Source organism: Strix uralensis, chromosome 3 (genome assembly GCF_047716275.1).
Source record: "Strix uralensis isolate ZFMK-TIS-50842 chromosome 3, bStrUra1, whole genome shotgun sequence".
In the NCBI taxonomy this organism is placed as follows: domain Eukaryota; kingdom Metazoa; phylum Chordata; class Aves; order Strigiformes; family Strigidae; genus Strix; species Strix uralensis.
In genome coordinates, this window is record NC_133974.1 from 99,598,970 (window position 1) to 99,619,112 (window position 20,143).

Here is a 20,143-nt window from a genome sequence, read left to right on the forward strand (position 1 = left end):
GCTGGCGGGGTCTTGCCGCCGAGTCTCCAGCGGCTACCAGCACCGGCCGGGCTAGCGCTGGAGGAGGAGGAAGCGGGTGGCCATCTTTGTTAAGGGCAGCGCTGAGGACACAGGCTGCCGGCGCGCTACGCCCGGCTCTGCAGGCGCAGCTGAGGGGCGGGAGCGCGCCTCAGAACGGGTCGCCTGGAGCCTCCGCGTCCGGGGGCGAAACCGTGTGTGAAACGGGAGCGACTTGAGGAAGCCGCGCCGGGGACGGTGCCAGCCCTCCCGGCGTGCAGCCGCCGGCCGCGGCTCCGTGCCCCCGCGCTGACCTCAGCGGTGCTCGCCCGCCGCCATCTTGGCTACGGGCAGTCCCCCGAGGGAACCGGGAGCTGCTCCTGCTCGCCTGCCATCTTATCCCGGGCGGCCCCGCCGGAGGAGGAGCGGGTTCAGCTTCGCCTGCAACAGCGGGTCCTGGCGCGGGCGCTGCCTGGCGTTGGCACGGCCTTGCCGCGGCGGTGAGGGGCAGGGCTGGCGGGGAGCGGGGCCGGGCCGGCTTCTCCGGCCCTCGCCCGGGTGGGACGGGGGAGCGGGACGGCGGGCGGCGAAACACGTGGGGCCTTTCCCCCTACAGAGCTGCAAACCTGCCAGTTTTCCTTGAGATAAAGTGATTTTGTTGTTATAGAATACTTACAAATCGGGGAAAAACATGCCAAAACCTTCCCGTTTTTTGGTTCATCAACATTTAAACGTGCACAATTGCACTTGTCATTTCTCTTAATTTATAGTTAAACTTTAACCGCCCGGAATCACTTTTTTGTGTTACGTAGCAGGTTAATATGCAAGCTAAGCAGTGTGTACCAGTTAAGAAACAGCTACAGTGTTACTGTTTCTTCTCATCTGATTTACCTAATGAATCAATCTCATTTTGAAAGAGAGGAAGTTTTAACTGCAGTTTATGTTATGTATACTTCACATACACAGTGTAAATGATCAACAGTTTGGGATTTTCAGAAATTTCAGGTTGACTATCAAGAAATGAAGGTTAGGATGTCATATGCTGAACTGCGAAATCTTCTCCAAGGGCTGAGCGTCCGTGTCAAATACTGCTCTAAGCATAACCATCCTCAAACAATACATCTTTACAGTAAAATAAGACCCAAAAAAACCCACATCCTGAACTGTTCAGGAAGTACATGCACATACAGGACTGTGCCACCTGGAAGCATCCTGCCGTGGAGATTCTTTTCTTGCAAGGTATGCTGTTTAAGTGTAGACTTAACAACCACCTTGGCACATCTGTTAAGGAAGCCAACCCTATTTTTCAAATGTTGAGGAAACACATTTTTCCGAAAGGGTTTGAAGCAGGGGTACGAGTACTAAGATTTTAGTATGTTCAAAGATGTATACCGTTGTTCAACTTTTGCTATACTGTTTTGATGTACAGCTGTGTTTTGGTTGATTTTCCTGCTGTAGCAATTTTTTAAAAGTTGGTATCTTCCAGAAAGATTCAGATAAAGTGTCAGGACAAAATTGCAAGGAGAGATCAGCTAGTGTAGAGGCCAAGTGTCCAAACTGATGACACGAGACTTAGCCAGTGAGCTGGCTCAAAAAAACCCTTGGATTTTTTTCTCTGCTGACCAGTAAGTCATGGTTTGCACCGTATTAAAATACTCTATTGACTTCTCATAATTGTAGTCACATGTAATAAACTGTATTTTAAAAGGTCCTTGGATTTATTTCTGTAAGTAAACATTGTGTAAATGGGTGGCAACATATGCAGAGTCACAAAATGGTCTGAAATTTCAGGTCTTCTGTGCCTGTGTTTCTAATACAGTTTCCTGACGGTATTCTAAAAGTTTTGGGCAGTATGACAGCCTGTAACTGATTTATACGCATAATACCTAAGTATTGTTTAAAGAGATTGGTGTTTTGGTTTATTTTATCTTAAACATGTTTTCAGATGGATGCGTGGTGGTTCTAAAATTGTGTCAAGTTGACAGTGTTTCTTCAAAGGTGACCCAAAGATCATCTTGTTGTAACCCTCTTATTTCTAACCATAATGTAAACAGTTCCTAAGTCCGTGTCTGAAATGTAAACACATGTTTCAAGGAGAACATATGATGTCTTGATAGATGAGAATGTGTGGTTCTGTTTATTCATTGGCAGTTCGCTAACACAGTTAAAAATGCTGGTCTAGGGCACTGGTTCCAGGATACAAACAGGTGGCTTTCACCTAAAAGGAAGCTGTGCATGTTTGCTTTGGCGCAAATGTTTACAAACTGGTTGTCACTGAGATCCTGTGCTATCCTCAAAATCTTTTTAGATGCTCACCTAGATGACTGGTTTTTCCCCAGACAAGGAGGTGTACAGTAACTCTAATATATATCTACACTGTGGCCACCAGCTCTATATAATATTTCCAAATAAATACAATGGGAACTGTTGAAAACAAAAGGAGGGGAATTATCAAAAGATTCGTAAAGTGTGGAACTTGCCAGAATAAGTTGCGGATGCTGAAATTTTACATAGGTACAAGGGGGGATGGTACATGTACATGAAAAAGACTTTAAATATCCAGAAACCATATTCAGCTTGGGAAATTCCTGAGCTAAAATCGTTGAAGGCTGGGGAATACCTGTTGGAGAATATCATCTGTGCTTGTCCCATTCTTACGCTTTCCTGAGTATCCATGTATGGCCATTGTGGGGTTTGTCTTTGATTCCTTCTGGTTTGGGGAATGGTGTTTTCTTACAGTAATTTTTCCAGTGACTGGGGAGAGGGTGGTACAACTAACACACCCTGCAATTTCTTTACCTTGACTAATTACACAGTTGCTCCAGAGCTTCTCTAAGGGCTTTGACGGTTTCTTTGACTTGTGCTGCTGATTTGATATATGAGGCTAGAGGGACCGATGGTCTGAACCACTAATGAACACTCATATACTCTCATGAGTGATGTGGTTTACGTTCATAGGGAGTTTGGTAACTGGAGCAGATAGTTTCTCCTCCTTTCAGAGTCTTCTGATAACATGTTTTAGATCTCATGTATTTGTGAAGACAAACCGGGAACAAACCCAACAGCTCTTGGTGCAAAGTGAGGATGGGGTAAAAAGTATATGCTGCTTTTTAAGTTCAGACACACTCACATAATACATTGAATATTATAAAATGCTACTTTATGTGATCTGTGCAGTGTCACCTACTGTAATATACCTTGTTAAGCTTATTATTCAATCAAATGAGATTTTACAGCAAGCAAAAAGAAGTAGCATTGCTCTGGCAATTTTAGGACATTTTAAATGTTTTTACAAGAAAAGACAGTTTTGTTGGCAGTGAGGTAGCAGTAGTCTGCTCACGGATTGTGGAAAACCAGATCCTTATGCTTATTCCTGATAAAATTGTTGCAGAACCTGTATCAGTTCACTGCTTCACTTCATTTTGCACCTCATGAACATTTATACTAATGCTTTTGAGGAGGTAGAGCAAGAACCTGAACAAGCTACTAGGACTCCTAGGTACAGGGACAGAGGTGTGGGCGGCTTTGTTGTCTAGGAAAGGAAATGAGAAATGATACTCTTAAGATGGAAAAATTATGAGAAAACACCTCTGAAGAAGGAAAAATAACAGAATTCCATAAAAATTAACTGAAAACTAGTTCTAGAACAAGAACAAACATATTTACATGTAATCAATTAAGAGCATACATTGATAGTACCTTAAATTTTGAAGAGAAGATCTCAGTAAATGTGTCAAGTGAAGCACATTTGACAACGTGTCCTTAAAAGATCAGGAAGAATTGAAAAGAAAAAATTATTCCGTGTTGTGGGTTTTTTTAATGGCACATACTATTGTAATAATGCAAAGTTGGTTTGGGTCTGTAGCTCAGGAAATGCCGTTATTGCCTCTATATTCATATTGGAGTACTGAGTGCTGGCTTGTAGCCATTGTTGTCTTTCCTTACTTAGCAGGAAGGAACAAAAATCCCTTCCAAAAGGAAGCAGAATACAGCCATAACAACATCAGAGCTTTTGTACAAGAATCTTCTGAAATCAGAGCAGGAAAACTGGAATGACATTTCAGCAAGGTACAAAGATATGACAGAAAGAATCAAGGAAAAATTAGAAGAATTGCACAACAAGTATACATTCAATTCAGAAAGCCCAAGGGTAAGTGGCAAAAAATACAAACATTTCTCATCATTGAGTACAAATAAAAGGCAGTGAAATCATTCCTGCTATAAAATGCTGGTTTACTGATTATTTTATGGTGGTAGTTTTGAGTTTTGAATATTTTAATAATTGTGAATAGTAACAGCATGTGTTTAGAACAGCTTATACCTGTTACAATAGTGTATTTACCTTAATTTCTCCATACGCAAAAGCAAGTAAAGATAAAATAATCATCTGGCTTTTGGATAAAGAATAGAAGACATAAGCTACAAGAGCAGTTGCGGCTGATCTGAGCCTTTGGTTACATTTAGAGCAGGTATAGGTAGCTTAAGTACCCTAACTTTGACAGAACCTTTCTGATGCGTGCAGTTCCATCTTCAATACCAAATATATGTGCTATATATTCTGTCATTTGTGTTTGTTACAATTGTGTTGTACAGAACAATGATTGAATACAGGGATTCTAAGGAAACAAGTCTAACTGTATGTTGGACTTGAAACACATTTGTTTTCTATTGAACAGATCAGGTTTGGAGAGAATGTGTACTTTGAAGAGAATGGCTGCATATTTCTTTCAAAAGCAGATGGTGGTAAGGGATTTCTCTTCCTAGTATGGCACAGTTGTTAAAAATGTTGTACATGTATTACTTAGTGTACTTATATTAAATCTCAATTGCTCTGTTTCTTAAAATAATTAAACTAAAAATACTTTTATAAAATTCTTTAATGATTGATTAATAATTCTAGAATCCTGAATCTGAAAAGGTGAGCTGAAGAGAATTAGAGAATAGTATATATTGATACTAAGGCAAGTTTCTGGAGAGGAAAGAGAGAAGTCACTTCTTTTCAGAGCCTTAACGTTTTGAAAAAGGAAAAGCATATTCGTGCTTTTTTATTTCTGAGGGGGTGGGAAAAAAATATACTAATTGTATTTAGTAAAAACAACTGTGCTTTAGGTTATCTGAAGCCAAGATCTACACTTCAAAAATATTTTTAATAATAACTACAAGACTTTACTTTTTCCTGGAACTGTAATTTTTTGTTTATTTTTACAAAGTGCATTTGCAGATATCTTGCAAGACAAATATTTGCTATTAATCAATTCCAGGAGTATGCTTGTGAATAATGCAGACAGACTTGTTAAATACAGGCATTAACAACCACTGTTCATTTTGACAGTGCTTTAATTACAGGATATTTTTTTTTTTCTATCTCTTTTTTATGTAGTAGATGAAGGAAACGTTGACATTTTATTCAGTACTGAAGATCTTGGCTTTTCTGATGCTTTTATTCAACGGATCAGAATTTCACCAGATCAGAGATACATGGCCATCAGCTTAAAAAGTGAAAATTCTGAAGAGGCAACCTGCGTTATTATGAAACTTGGTCGTTTTCCAGTCATGGAAAAAGTAATTCCAAGTGTATTTAGTTTTGGTAAGTTGTTTATAAATATCCTGTGGATTACACCAGCTTTCAACATTTTTGTTAGTCTACAAATAATATTAAAATATTTTTTTTAAAAGAAAGGAAGCAACATTTTTAGATTTAATCCTAATAGGTGTTGACTTGTTTCTTATTTAAGATTTCTTCCACACTGCACAATTACAAGTTATCTGACATGGATGAAAGCGACTGCTTTCATGATACAAGTTTTCCTTCATTGTAAAAGTAAGCAAGTTGTACATGTTTGAACAGTCATGTAGATTCTTTTTATTAAATTCAATACACTTCTTTAAAAATTTACTGACGTAACTGTTTGCAAAATAAAGATCTTTTTGAGAAATGTTCTCGTTACTAAACCCTTACAGCTACAACTGAAGTCACTGATAGCTATAGGCACTCAGCTTTGCTGAAAAGTGCGCAAGTGCTACCTATGACTGCGTATTGGCTGGAATTTCAACGGTACTCTAGGATGTGGGTCACAATTCAGAGCCCAATGAAGTCAATCGGGCCTTGAGTCAATTCTTTCAGAAAAGATTACAGAGCTTTACATTGCTGTTAAAATAAGCAGAGCTAAACTGAAACTTTTTTATAGTATGTTAAAGAATGTAGCAAAAAGAACACAATGGTGTGTATACAGTGTTCCACATCTTGTATTTTGGATTATATTGTTAGATGCCATCAAGTATATATAGTGCAGTAAGCAATTTGTCTGGTCAGGGCAAAAAATTAAAACTCTGGGTAAAACTTCCTAGTTACAAAAGTGAAGAGTAGCAAAAATACAATGTTGTAAGTGTTTGCACAATTGAAGTCTATAATGCCTGTTGAAAACTACACCTGCAATCTTGCCAATGACATTTTTCACTTATACTTGATCTGAACATCTATCTGGGTTTGTCTGGAAGAATCAGTACATTTAAGAAACCAGCTCCTTGTTACCTACATAGGTGTGACAGATAATAAAAGTACAAAAAATGTCTATCAGAATGGTTGAGATTACACCCATTTTGTAAACTTACTCAGGTGTAAGTGAGGTGCAGAGGTATCATGAAGTACAGAGGTACCTCAGTCATGAGTAGGAGAATTAGGCCTTGTGACCACTTGCAAAGTATATGCTTGTATTGCATGATACAGAATACCAGGCAGACAAATGAAAGTTCTTGAAAATTTCCAGCTGTGGTTTTTTAAATGCTAGGCTATAGAAGAACTTGGATTTCTCTTCTAAAGACTTGTCTTCGTAGTGAACCCTCAGCTGCCTGTGCACTTTGGAGCCACATTGTTGATTAGATAGCAAATTGTTTGCATTACTTCAGTGTGGTACTTCCTTTGGTTTTGTACTTGTGCATAAAACAGCATACAATAACTTTTTAAAGCGTATGTATTAATTATTCTGATGGCTGTAGGAGCAGCAGAGATAGCAGTAATTTGGCTGGTTCAGTCAGATTACTAAACTTCAGAATAGCAAGGTTCCTGTATTTACACGTTTCTAATGTTGGTGAACACATATACAGGCACAGAAAACTGAAGAATTTTTCTCTCAGCAGTGCCCATGGGGCATATGCATCATCTCTTTTTTCTAAATGGTTTGCATGCAGTCACATGCAGTGGTCCAGAGCTCATAGTCTCTATTATCTTGCTGACTCCACGTAAACCTCTGTTTCTCTGCTCGGTTTTAAACAGCCACACATCTTCTATTTTCCTGTCACTTCCAGAACCCTCACAGGGTCAAGAGCTTCCTCTTCCTGGACCCTGGATCGTTGTCCTCTGCCTTCTTTTTTTTTTTTTTAATTTTAAATTTTTTTTTAATATTATGAGATTCTTGTTTTGTGGGGTTCAGAGAAAACATGGAACATTTTTTTTGTGGCTTATCCCAGCCTCTGGGATGTAGAAGTGCTGTCCTCAGTTCCATGTCAGCCACAACCTTTTCCAGCATTGGGTTCACTGTTCATGGAGCTCCATTTTCTCTCAGTAATAGTATATACAGTTCCAAATTTGATATGCATTTGTCTCTTTTCCAGAATGGGCTACAAATGATGTTCTGTATTACACAAGTCAGAAGAACCTTAAATGCCAGAATGTGTTTATGACCACCTTCACTAATCAGAAACATACTAAGTTAGTTTATACAGAACAAGATGCAAGGTAATACTTACCTAAAATATAATAAATCGTTTACATATTCTAGAGTATTTTATATGTAAAATATAACTGATTTGGAAAACAGATTCTTACGTATCATATTCCAAATGGTAAAAGGTATTTCTAAGTTGTGTTCTGCTGTCAGTAGTGCCTTATGCAGTCTGAGAATGCGCTCTGTTCTCTTGATATGTGATCAACAGAGATTTAACTTTCCTCTCTTACCTCACGAGTTCAGCTGAGTTTATAAATGTCAAGGTCAGTCTCAGGTCAGGGTGTCCTTTAATGAACGTGTGACAGTTTCATACAGGGTAAATCAGACTGTGGATTTCATTTTGTTTTCTCTGCTATTGATGTCTGATACATCTTTTTAAAAACATAGAAGTTCAGGCTAATCCTTGCTCTGGGTAATGGATGAGCAAAATCATTACAGCATTCCCAGAGATAGAACTATTGTTGACTGAATACCCTCTCAATAACCTTTATTTAAGCAGTGGTCTAGGAAGACAAGAAGGCTTTTGCTAAATTGAATGCAGAACTAGTTTTTCAGCCAGGCAGCATGTGGTAGATTTATACAGCATTCCATAAATGTTTGTGATTATTCTTAATTCAAGTTACATATTCAGTAAAGAAATTTCAATTATACTTTCATCTAAAAAAACAGAAAAAAAAATCTGCAATTGAAATGGAGTAAATAAGATCCTTTTATTACAGCTGCATTTGATGCATACTTTTGGAAAATCAAGTTACACTGACCTGACACTTCCCCACAGGGAAACTGTTGGCATAATTCTGAAGGTCATAGTCATTACAGTAAATCTACTAGAAACTTACTCTAAAGGTTCATGTGCTATTGCAGCTCATAACTGAACTCACTTGTTCATCGGAGATGGCAAGACATTCTTTTGTATTGCCACTGAGCAGTTCTGTTCTACGTCTCACCAGCTCTTTTAGGTGCAATCAAATACATTTTTTAGAAGCTGAAAATTTCTTGACTTCCTCAAAAATAAAAGCTACAAAGACAAAAAAAAATGGTAAGCTCAAGGTCAGAGTCCTTGGGGAGAAGTATATCCTGCATTTCAGCTTGACTCTCTTAGAGGTAAGGTCAGCAGAGCTGAACTGTTGGAATCTCTACTGAATGCAGTGCCGTGCTCTTGCCAAATTCGTGAGAGGCAGGAGGCTGATTCCTTGCAGACTTCAGATGCCCCGCTGTGCCTGTCCTCCTAAAGATGTCAAGAGGGTGCAATTAGGAAAAACAATAGTACCAAAAAAATTGGGAGTTCTTCCACCTGCAAATAATTAAAGGCACTGAAAATGCTATCTAAAGCATCATTTCCTTCACCAGTCAAATATTTTGAAGTCTAGAGGGATCATTGTTGCAGTAACGTATCTGATCTGCATAATGCGGATTATGGTACACAACCCTGCAATTTCTTGTTGAAATCTTCTGGATCTTTGTGTTGGACAGTTTTGCTTTTAGAGACATCCAGTCCTCAAGGTGTAAAATGGCAAAGAAACAGCTATGTCCCAAGATATGACATTCCAGTTAATTAGGATGACTCACAGAAATGTGAATCTGAATTTCAGCCCAAACTTGTCTAGTATTAGCATCCAGCCACTGGTTATCGTTTTGTTTTCTGTTTCTAGATTTTAGAAGCATTTAAATCCAGTAGATAGTTCCTAGTTTCTTAGATAGTTCCAAAACCAGTTCCTAGGTTCTCTTTAAATAGAGTTACGAGCTTAATAAAAAGTTCTACCTTTTGCCTGAACTTTAAAGCCTATGTACATCAGTGAGCTTCCAGTCTATCTATCTCAGTGATGCAAAAGCCTGGATTCAGTTGGGCAACAACTGAACTCCTTTCCTTGCAGCTTTCAGGTTCAACACACAAGATTGTGGGTATTTGAATCCCAGGATAAATGCAGCAGTAGGGGGTTTGGGAACCAAGTAGTCTGGAATTTCTGCAGCCTACTTAAAGGGATGTTGTTTCTTACCTTAGGTAGAAGCCCGTGATTCTGAAACAACTGATGTATTTTTAAAATTCTAATTAAGTTTGATTTGGTCTTTTTTTTTTAATTATTCCTTACAGATTCTTTGTGGACATATATTGCACAAAAGATAGACGTTTTCTCACTATCAACAGCAACAGCAAGACAACTTCAGAAGTTTGGCTGGTTGACTGTAGACAACCTTTTAAGTTGCCTGCTCTTGTACAAGCACGAACAAAAGGGGTAATTTACCATGTTGAGCACAGAAATGACGAGTTATATATTCTTACTACATATGGAGAACCTGCAGAATATAAGGTAATTTTAAGTGATAATAAGATTCATAGGATTCATTCAGATACCTGTTGCAGATCATATAGAAATAGTAAGGCCGGCTTATAATTCTGTGCTTCACAGCTTACTGAAATAATTTAAGAGGATTACACAGAGCCATATGGATTGAAAGACTGATGGTAGTACATGGAGTCTTACCTCTAGCATGCCAACTTGATTCTAACTCCTTTGGCAACATCAAGAAATGAGTATGCTTTAACAGTTATTTCCCCTATATTAGAATTTAAGTTGGTGATCTCAGTCTATATAACCAAACCACCTACAGTTCTGCTGGCCACACTGAAAGCCCTTATTACATGAAAATCTTCTGTAGATTAATCTATGAGAATTGAACTTTTCCAAATGTTACTGAATTGTTCTTCCATTTTGCCCAAGTAAAGGGAGTTTAAAAACCTCTATTTTTAGTCAGGCAAAACCCCCTGTACAAACTAATATTTTTTTGCAATAAAAATGTTGCATGAGATCACCTCTATGTCTGTACATCTCATTTGTAACTCTTACTACATCTTAGTAATGCAAGGTTGTCTTTTGTTTTTACAGTTGATGAAGGCACCAGTAGCTTCCAGTGGCACGGAGAACTGGCAGTTAGTTTATGCACTGGATAAGAAAACCAAGCTAGTGGACTTGGAGATGTTCAGTGATCACTGTATTATGTTCCTGAAGATTGCTGGTCATCTTTACTTAAATGTGATTTCTTTTGATTCACATTCAGTTCAGTCAATAAAGGTATGTTTTAACTTGGCTTAAGCAGCATAATATTTTTCCGGCACGATTTCATTTTTTTTAACATAACATTATAATGAAAGCAAAGATAAATTCTAAGAGTAGAAGTGGTTTGGAAACTGTAATACTGCCAAGTTTATCATTATGACTAATTGTATTACCTGTGGTTGTTCTTCAGGATTTCATGTGGTGGCTTTTTGCAGCACTTAAAGAGCAGCTATCCTATGAGTCAGTTCTTTCTTCAACTTATTACAGTCAAGCTCTTTACAATACAGCTGATTTCTAATGTAAAACAGGACTCAAGTCCCTAAACACTCTACTTAGTTTTACTGGGCTTATTTTTTTGTTACACTCATCAGGGTAAGCAACAGAATAAGCCTGGCCCTCCCATAGAAGAAAGATCAGAACATTCAGAAGACAAGCATGTACACTGTCCCGTAATAACTGGGAAGAGTTGATACTGCAGTATGATTTGTGCAAGTATTTCTTCCTTTCTCCAGTTGTTGCTAAATACTTGTGGATTAAAACCAAAGTGACTGAATTCAAAACCATGATTTCCAGAGATCATTCGGATGAAATATTTAATTTATTTGTTTGCCTGAAAAACACAATCTGAACTACTTGCTGGTTTATTGCAATAAGCTACCCATGCTACATTCTATAAAACTGCTACAGAAAAGGGTTTTCAACAAAGTACGGTGTATGATCTCTGAAACCTTCATTTCTGAAAATGGTCATAGTTTATTTATTCAGAAAGGGTCTGCAGGTACTCTGGAGAACTTGGACTTCTGCTGCCATTTCAGAAGTCTCTAGCAACCTAACCTGAGTAAGTAGTGGCCTGGCAGAGGGTTTGACTATGTCCCTGCTGCTCTCAAAGAATGAATCTTGATTTCTTTTATTCTTAGCAGAGTTAAAAATCTTAACTATAATAGCAGTAAGTGTCTGAGGGTGAATGTGCCAGGAAAAGGTTTTGTTCTTCACAATGGCTGGCACTAGGAACAAAGTTAAGAGGCAGGGGTTTTCAGGGGCTTAGCATTACTGAGCTAACTCTCAGCAAAAGCATAACAACTGACATGGACTTGGCTGTATAACATGTTGAAGTAGGACTGGAAACCAAAGGGGAAATAGGATATAAAAAATAAAACCAGTGCAGAATCATTTCAAAGAATGTTTTAATATTTTTTAAAAAATCTGCATTAATGGCCATTTTAAGCTGAATTTGGATTTATTTTTCTTTTTTATTTCATTGCTGAACTTGATCCAATGGCCTTAGGGGAAAGTTTGCTAAAGTCTTTCACTTTTTGACTGTTGCATTAGTGAATTTAAAACAAATAGAGATTGTGCTGCATACAAACTGAAGATAATTCGCTTGATATTCAAAATCTTTTCCTCTGAAGGACACACTAGGCAAAATTTACAGAAGCGGTGTAAGGGTCTCACTTGAAATGCCGTGTTTTCTCAGCTACCTACGTGGGCCTGTGAATTTGAATTGGAATCTCATCCTGAACATACCACCAGTACTTGCTATTTTCAGCTCACCTCTCCAGTACACCCCCCTAAGCGTTTTGCATATTCATTTAAAGAAAATAATCTCATTGAACAAGCTGTGCAAGAGGTACCAATTATTACGAATTGTCACACTACACGTTTACTAGCTAAAAGCAAGGTAAGATTTTTCAGTCCTTTTCCCATTCCCTTTATTCTTCCCTTCCTCCCCACCCATTTAAAGAAAATGCATTTGGCAGTGAATAGAGATTAAAAAAATGTAAAGAGCAGTTGGTGCTATAGTTACTAAACAGTGGGTGTTTTCTTCAGTGCTATAGAGAAGAACAAGAAAGAGTCGTGATAAGACTTTTTTTTTCCATTAACCTGGGTATGCTAGAGGAGATAACAGCACACGATGAGTCAAGAATCTTAGTGTAGTGTAACTTAGAATTGCTAGTTGATGTATGGTATCATACTCTCTGTGATAAATGAAAAATAAGCCAGCTGTTGAAAAGAGCACCCCACAACCAGCTGCACAGTATAGATCAAGAAAGGAAAGTTTTAACAGCCTGAGTTTAAAAAATTGGAGATGTTAATAAAGAGTTTGTGCTGCAGTAAGTGGTAAACTATTTTGTTAATAATAGATATTCTTGGTGTTAAAGGGGGAAGGAAGACTTGGGTGCTTTGGTAGTTAAAAAACTCCTCAGGTGTTGCACTTAAATGAATTTTATACTCTGCATCCGTAAGCCTACACAGCAGAGGTTCAGTCTCTCGCTTTATTTTTCAAGAGTGCTTTGTACATTCCAAGTGAAAAAAATTACTGTAATCAAGAAAACACATTTTAAAATAAATAATTGAAGTTTTCATTGCCATGTATCATTGAGGTTTCTGAAATGTCCTTTATTGTAAAATACTCCTTCATTTCCAGGATGAAACTTCGGTGCCAATTACAGTTTTTCATAATATGAATTCTGAAGAGCTACACAGGAAACCACTTCTAGTTCATGTATATGGAGCTTATGGCATAGATTTCAACATGGGCTTTAAAGAAGAGAAGCTAATGTTAATTGAAGAGGGTTGGGTATTAGCATATTGCCATGTTAGGTAAGTCAAATATAAAATGGAATTAAGAATTTAATCGGTGGAATATACAGATATTTCTTGATATGCAACTGAAGAGGTACAGAAATAGTTTTTTCATGTAGCTATACCTAATTCTTTATGATTTTCACTTCCATCTCTTAGATTATGTTTTTTTAAGTAGTTTTTAACAAAAAAAATAAATTTACCTCAGGAAAATAAATTACACTTTCAAGACCACATACTGCATTTAGGTTTCTTAAATCAACAGGATGGTTGTGTGTAACTTCTAATCTTCTGAAGTCTCATTACTTCTTGTCTCATCTTTGCTTGAGAAAAAATTTGATAACATGTTCAAATTGCAATGATATGCTACCCCCTTCTCTTTCCAAGGGCACTGTGTTTGGTCTGCATCTTGTGAAAGCCATTTGCCTTCTACAGCAACAACTAAGTATTTAACCTGCATTTCTTGTTCTTTTATTGGCTAAATCCTCTGTCTCCAGTTTAGCTACAAATCTACAAGTTTTCTAAAATGACTATGTAAAATAGGCTTCACATTTTCATTGAGATAATAATCCAGTAGGTAAAGAAGATAACAAAAGAATCACTTTAGGGAGGGGAAGGAAGGGGGAGAATGAGCAATTGTTTGAAATACCAGTTCCAAAACAAAATTCAGCATACAGATACATTCAGTGGCAAGCATTGTGCTGTTCTTCCGCCCACCCCTCTAAATATCGTAAGATGCAAGTCGGTCCTAGATGAAGATGGATTCTGCATCCAAAGATGAAAAATTTTGGCAGACTAATCAGTGAACCTGAATAAGGAAACTTGAAGTGGCTTAGAACCACCTGTGGTTGCATAGAAAGGAATATAAATTAAGTTTTGTATTAAAAAATATAACATTTCAAGTAGTATTTGAAATTCACAAACTAGCAAAAAAAAAAAGAAACTTTCTAACAGTCTCAAGATTTAAGCTACATAGAAGACAAATCCTGAGAGTCTCAGTGTGAAGCTGAGAAATACTATTTTACTATTGTTAATAAATGCTAGTGTTAGTGATATAATTATTGCAGATGTTTTCGTTATTTTAATAGTTTCCTGTATAAAAAGGTCATATTAGTGTCTGGTTTTGTACTGCCTACAATGACAGCATCACTTCCTAAAGTGATGCTTTTCTCCCGTGAGTTCCAGGACACAAGCATACAAGGGCACAGAGTGCCCTTATGCAGTTAGGATTTTCACCAATCATCATGCGTGAGGTTTTTTTCTTTTGTTTGCATGTTGGATATTTTAGCCATAAAGGAGGTTAAAGACAAGAATAGAAAAGAGTTAGTCAGGAAGGCAAGCTATGGCTTTACAATTTAGTGGCTGCTGCTGTCATTTCATTAGGTGAAGCTTTGCCATGCAACATTTTCCAAAGAGACTCCAACTTGAATTGTTTTAAATTTCAGGGGTGGAGGAGAGCTAGGCCTTAGCTGGCACAAAGATGGATGTCAGCATAATAAACTCAAAGGTCTCCATGACCTTAAGGCTTGTATCATGCTGCTGCATGAACTAGGATTTTCTCAGCCAAAATACACAGCACTGGCAGCTGCCAGTGCAGGAGGAGTTCTTGCAGGAGCCCTGTGCAACACTGATCCAGAACTTATCAGAGCCATGGTTTTACAGGTGAGGTGCTGCAGACCTTTTATGCATTATGATATTAAACTGTATTTTCCGTTCATTCTACCAGTTTCAGAATTGGAAACATTCCAATTCAGAATTCACTTCCCTCATTTGTTTGAGAAAGCCTTGACCTAGACATTTGAGGTCCTGTGTCCTATTTACCAACTGTTTTTTTTCTTTTCTTACAACAACTTCTAAGGCTCCTTTTGTAGATGTTCTAAATACAATGATGAAAACACATCTCCCACTGACAACTGAAGAACAGGAAGAATGGGGAAATCCATTAGCAGATGAAAAAAGTATGAAATATATCAAAAGCTATTGTCCATACCAGAATATTAAGACACAGGTAAAACTATGCTTTCTGTGTGGAATACGGTAATAAAGTGTAGCAGTTTATAAGAAAACAACAAGCGGATAATGAATTTTTTTTAAAAGTCTATTTTACCTTTTCAGTGCTTTAAACCCCAGTATTTTAGAATTGTCTTAGCTGCTGCTTTCTGTTAAAATGAATCATCAATACAAATATAAACTATTTCAGTAATAATCTTAGCTATCTTTGGAGTCATAAGTGACTACTGAAATTCACCAAGCACCTTCTCCTAAACAATCAATAGATTTCAAAACCTGCTTTGTTTTTGTTATAGGACTGCCAGGAAGTAATAGATTATTCTATGGTATAACAAACCTCAACATGTAAAATACCTTCTGGGTTTTGCAGAGTTTGTCACAGGAGGAAGGAGGTATTTTCCAGTGATTAAATACCTTTTCCAAGGCAAACAATGAAATGGAAAAGGAGCTATAGCTTTGATGTCATCATCTCAGAGGAAATCATTCTTTATTTGAAGTAATGTGTTAGCTATGTTGCATAGCTTAAGTAAAATCTTACTGTATGAAGACAACTACTTCTTATGTGTAGAAAGATTGCAAAGTAAACCTCAACTACTCTTCTAAGGTGAACCATTCCATGACTGTTATTCCCCTTTTTTTGTAATCATTAGCAAGCAGACATGTATCAGACCTTTACCAGAGGGTAGAGGAGGTTTCCGATTACCTTTTGCAAGTACGATCCCCTAATATGAAGTAGTTTTTCAGACCAAAATACTTTTTGCACTTAGAGCAATAAAAGTGCTTTTTTGAGAGCAGGTAATTATGCCATGGATGTGGTTTTAGATAAACCATAACAAGTGGTACAGTAAGGTAAAAAATTGTTACTCACTTTATGAGAAAAATCAGTTGTCAAGTATTTAACTGGTTTTGTTTTTTAATCTCAGTGTTATCCTTCAGTTTTTATCACGGCATATGAAAATGATCAACGGATACCACTAACAGGAGTTTTACGATACGTTCAGAAACTTAGGAAGGCTGCACTAGATCATGCCAGCAGAACAAGTAAGAAAGGTAAGGATAAGAATATTACAGATACGTGGAGTTAACAAAACCAGAAAATTAGGAGTCATATAATTAAACACCACAGAGATTCACTCCTCCTTAAATGCATTCATTTGTACAGTATGATCCAGTATGTAAAGCTCTGAAGTAATTTGTTATCTGCAAAGAGAAGATGTGGAGTTGTACTGACAGATAAACCTTTGCTTCTAAGATGCACTCTCCAGAGCCTTAAGAGGTACCAGATATCTCTGTATTGTAGACCTGCCTGAAAATAGTCAAACCTATGTGTTAAGTATCGATAGTGACAAACCCTAACAGGCTCAGGAAACCATCTGAGATGGAAAAAAAATAAAGACTTGGAAGAGTATGAGTGGGGCTCACTCTTTCCTAGGCCTCAACATGTGGTGGCTGTTGGACAGTGCTAGGTGAACCCGTAGCATCTAGTCCAGCTACTAATACTGATACAGTCACGCTACTGATACAGTCAGTTCTCAACAACACATGCATAAAAATCTTATTTTTGCTGCTCTATAAAAACCTACTTTTCCCAGTTTGCAAAAATCACAGGTGTTAGTCCAAGTTAGAATGACAACAATGCCAAGACATAGACACTTTTGTACCTGAAACTTAACACTAGCTTTGGGACTGTTTCCACCAAACAGTACATTCAAGCCTTACTGTTTTCTAGTACCATCTCATCTGGGGAGAGGCTTTTACCATTGGTGCCAAAAGAGATACTGAATTAGCTTTTCTAAATTTCATTATGCCCCTTCTCTGCCAGCAGCAGAACTGTGATGGTTGAGAAAGGATAGTAGATGCTGCAATTGCTGTTGCAGTGTTTGCTCAGAAAAAAAAAAAAAAAAAGCATGTTTTTCCAAAAAGACTCAGAGAGAAAACAAACATGCTGAGAGAAAACACTACGCTTATGAGGAGCAGCTGAGGGAACTGGGGTTGTTTAGTCTGGAGAAGAGGAGGCTGAGGAGAGACCTTATCTCCCTCTACAACTACCTGAAAGGAGGTTGCAGAGAGCTGGGGATGAGTCTCTTTAACCAAGTAACAAACGATAAGACAAGAGGGAATGGCCTCAAGTTGTGCCAGGGAAGGTCTAGACTGGATATTAGGAAGTATTTCTTTATAGAACGGGTTGTTAAGCGTTGGAATGGGCTGCCCAGGGAGGTGGTGGAGTCCCCATCCCTGGAGGTGTTTAAGAGTAGAGTCAACTTAGCGCTGAGGGATATGGTGTAGTTTATGAACTGTCAGTGTTTGGGTAAGGGTTGGACTAGATGATCTTCAAGGTCTTTTCCAACCTAGATGATTCTGTGAATATATAAATATTTTTCAAATATGTAGTTAATAGAAATATAAATAGTTCATCCAGCAAGCCTCTCTATGATTCTCTTTTTCTTAAGGAGCAACAGAAATTCTGTCAGAACAGAAGGCAGAATTACTTATCCATAAACAGCTCACATCCCCACTTACCTTTTTCCTTGTTCATTCAATGTCAAGTGACTGCTAGCTTCATTGTTCCAGGAAATTGGATCCCTAATATCATCTTAGACATCCGGGCAAATGGCAGTCATTGTGATTCATCTTGGGAGGATTCACTGCATGAGGTACATTCCCTTTATTGCACACAGCTGTAACATGTTGGAGGGAGGTGTCCCCTCCATTGATACTTCAACTCAGTAGTTCATGCAATCACTGAATGTATGTTTGAAGTATCAAAAGAAAAAAAACCTGCTGGAATTAAGGTTGTTCTTGCTATATATATTGCAAGAGCAACTGCTGGTCTTATATAAAACCCAGCAGTTTATATATGTAATTATATATATTTATCAATATATATTTTTATAGATATAAAAGAGCCAGTGATAGAGCCAGATTATTGAATCTCATTGTGCCTTAAGCCTCAAAATAGTGCTTAACTCCCATTGTAATGTGCCCAGAGCTTTGAATGAAAGATTCTAAGTTGTTCAAAACATTGTTCCAGCAGGAAAAAAGTCTTGCACTGTAGAGTATTAAGTGCTTAAAATTGTCATATTGGCTATTTACTGCCATCTTCCTCATGAGTAAAATGTAGACAACAGGTTTGATCTTTACATTTTGAAATGCATGATCTAGACTATCAAAGGACACTACTACAATGAGGTTTCAAAATTTTGCCCTTTCTGTAAGTGTGCATGTTACATACCACCAAGACCTGACATATTGTTACCGATGTCTCAGACTATTACAGTTGGATACAAATTTTATTACTGTTAGTTTTAATAAATCCTAGCAAATGTTACTTGGTTGTTGTGGCAGTTATTCTCAAAATGGATTTCTTCAGGAAAAGCCTCATTGTGTTTAGGGCAAGGTATTGCTTAGCATTAGTATGGGAAAGAAAGATTAGAATAGCTGTACAAGAACCTGCAGGTTTACAGTGCAAAGGATTTTATTTTGCAATAAAATATTTTCATTATTTTAGGTTGCAAGACACCTTGCTTTTCTGAACAAAGAACTTGAGGAAGTATGTCATCTCCAGCATCATAGCAAATCCTGCAAATAGCTAATAAACACCTTGACCACCTGAAGAACTTCGAGTCAGATTTTTATTTCTATGAAAAGTGAACACCTTCTCCAGAGGATTTCTCCTCTTGGATCCCTGCTTTATGGGCATAAGCAGACAAGAAATTCAAGGACAAAGTTGGGTGTGGCATTGGCTTATAAACATACAAACCAAGAGCTGAATTTCGCCCCTGCCAGATAGTGCAGAAGTAGCTGCCTGCATTGATCAGTTGGTTCTGTCCGGTCCCGTTCACGTAAGCGAGCGGTGCAGTGCTGCCACCGCGCAGCTGAAGCGCAGTGCCTGGTTCATAAACCCCTACATGGTAAGTACGTGCACTTTGTCCAGGCAGCCTTTTCCCCTCTAAGGCCTCTCTTCCAAGGCCACGTTTCACACAAGGCAGTAAAACTCCCAAGAAGTATTTGATTTAAAAGTCTCACTAGGGTCTTCTAAAACTAATTCCTGATGACTACTGCCCTTCCTAGCTACACAGCAGCAATAGTGTACTGATCCTGTGGTGGGACTGAACAATCTGCACAGAAGAAATGGACTCTTGAGAACAGGAATTTTAGTAGAACTCTTTCATCTGAGTAGATTCAAAATCTTGCAGTTACCTTAATTAGCACAGTAATCTTAAAAAGGAGGCACTGAAGTCCTTCTGGAAGACAAGATGAATGCCCCAGAAGGAAATGCCAGAGTCTCTTCAGAGGATAAAACAAAAAGAATGCCCCCACTAAACCAGCCTGATTCATAGCTTAGCTGACCTCCGAGCAGGGCACAAAACTGCTACACATTGCTTGTTAAGATAGATGTATGGTGCGCACCTAGGGCCAGGGAGAACACACTATGTGGCCATAAGATCCTCAACCAAAACAGTTCCCAGATCACGCCCCTGTCCAAAGCAGAGTGCACCAAGTCAGAGGCTTATCCTTCCTTTGTGCCACGTAAGCCACTAGCTGCACCAAATGCAAATCAAAGCATGTGAACAAGTGTGACATTCGGTAGAGTTGTTTCAGTTGTTTACTGTGCACTGATGTTTACACACCTCACCTCAACCTTAGGGTAGAAAAAGAAAAGAATGCAAATGTATTCTCTCAGCAGGGGGGGAGAATCAATTGGAACTACAATCCTGGGTGTAGAATTAGACATATTAACTCTATTTTGTTGTTGTTCTTACTAACTTTGAG

The 20,143-nt window shown here is 38.1% G+C and overlaps 1 protein-coding gene across 7 annotated transcripts; it reads left to right on the forward strand.

Annotated features, from left to right (window-relative positions):
* Positions 1-19: 19 nt before the first annotated feature.
* Positions 20-18,987, forward strand: PREPL (prolyl endopeptidase like). Of its 7 annotated transcripts, XR_012628251.1 has the most exons (16): positions 20-497; positions 994-1,236; positions 3,947-4,147; positions 4,674-4,740; positions 5,378-5,584; positions 7,609-7,732; positions 9,814-10,030; positions 10,607-10,792; positions 12,252-12,455; positions 13,203-13,378; positions 14,806-15,022; positions 15,219-15,368; positions 16,294-16,420; positions 16,533-16,646; positions 17,942-18,024; positions 18,879-18,987. XR_012628251.1 is itself a non-coding variant. In XM_074863558.1 (15 exons), exons 2-15 carry the CDS (start codon positions 1,018-1,020, stop codon positions 18,957-18,959), a joined length of 2,259 nt encoding a protein of 752 aa, XP_074719659.1. In that variant the 5' UTR covers positions 20-497; positions 994-1,017; the 3' UTR covers positions 18,960-18,987. The 7 variants fall into 7 exon arrangements, 4 of the variants coding, with proteins under 4 accessions (XP_074719659.1, XP_074719661.1, XP_074719660.1 ...); XR_012628252.1 differs by lacking the exon at positions 18,879-18,987 and having other exon boundaries at positions 17,918-18,025; XR_012628253.1 differs by lacking the exons at positions 17,942-18,024; positions 18,879-18,987 and adding an exon at positions 17,821-17,902.
* Positions 18,988-20,143: the final 1,156 nt, after the last annotated feature.

Bases quoted from the DNA above. Each gene is read 5' to 3' on its own strand.
- PREPL (XM_074863558.1), top strand. From the start codon at position 1,018: ATGAAGGTTAGGATGTCATATGCTGAACTGCGAAATCTTCTCCAAGGG. The intron at 1,237-3,946 runs GTATGCTGTTTA...TTCCTTACTTAG, and splicing joins GGAGATTCTTTTCTTGCAAG to CAGGAAGGAACAAAAATCCC. The intron at 15,023-15,218 runs GTGAGGTGCTGC...ACAACTTCTAAG, and splicing joins TCAGAGCCATGGTTTTACAG to GCTCCTTTTGTAGATGTTCT.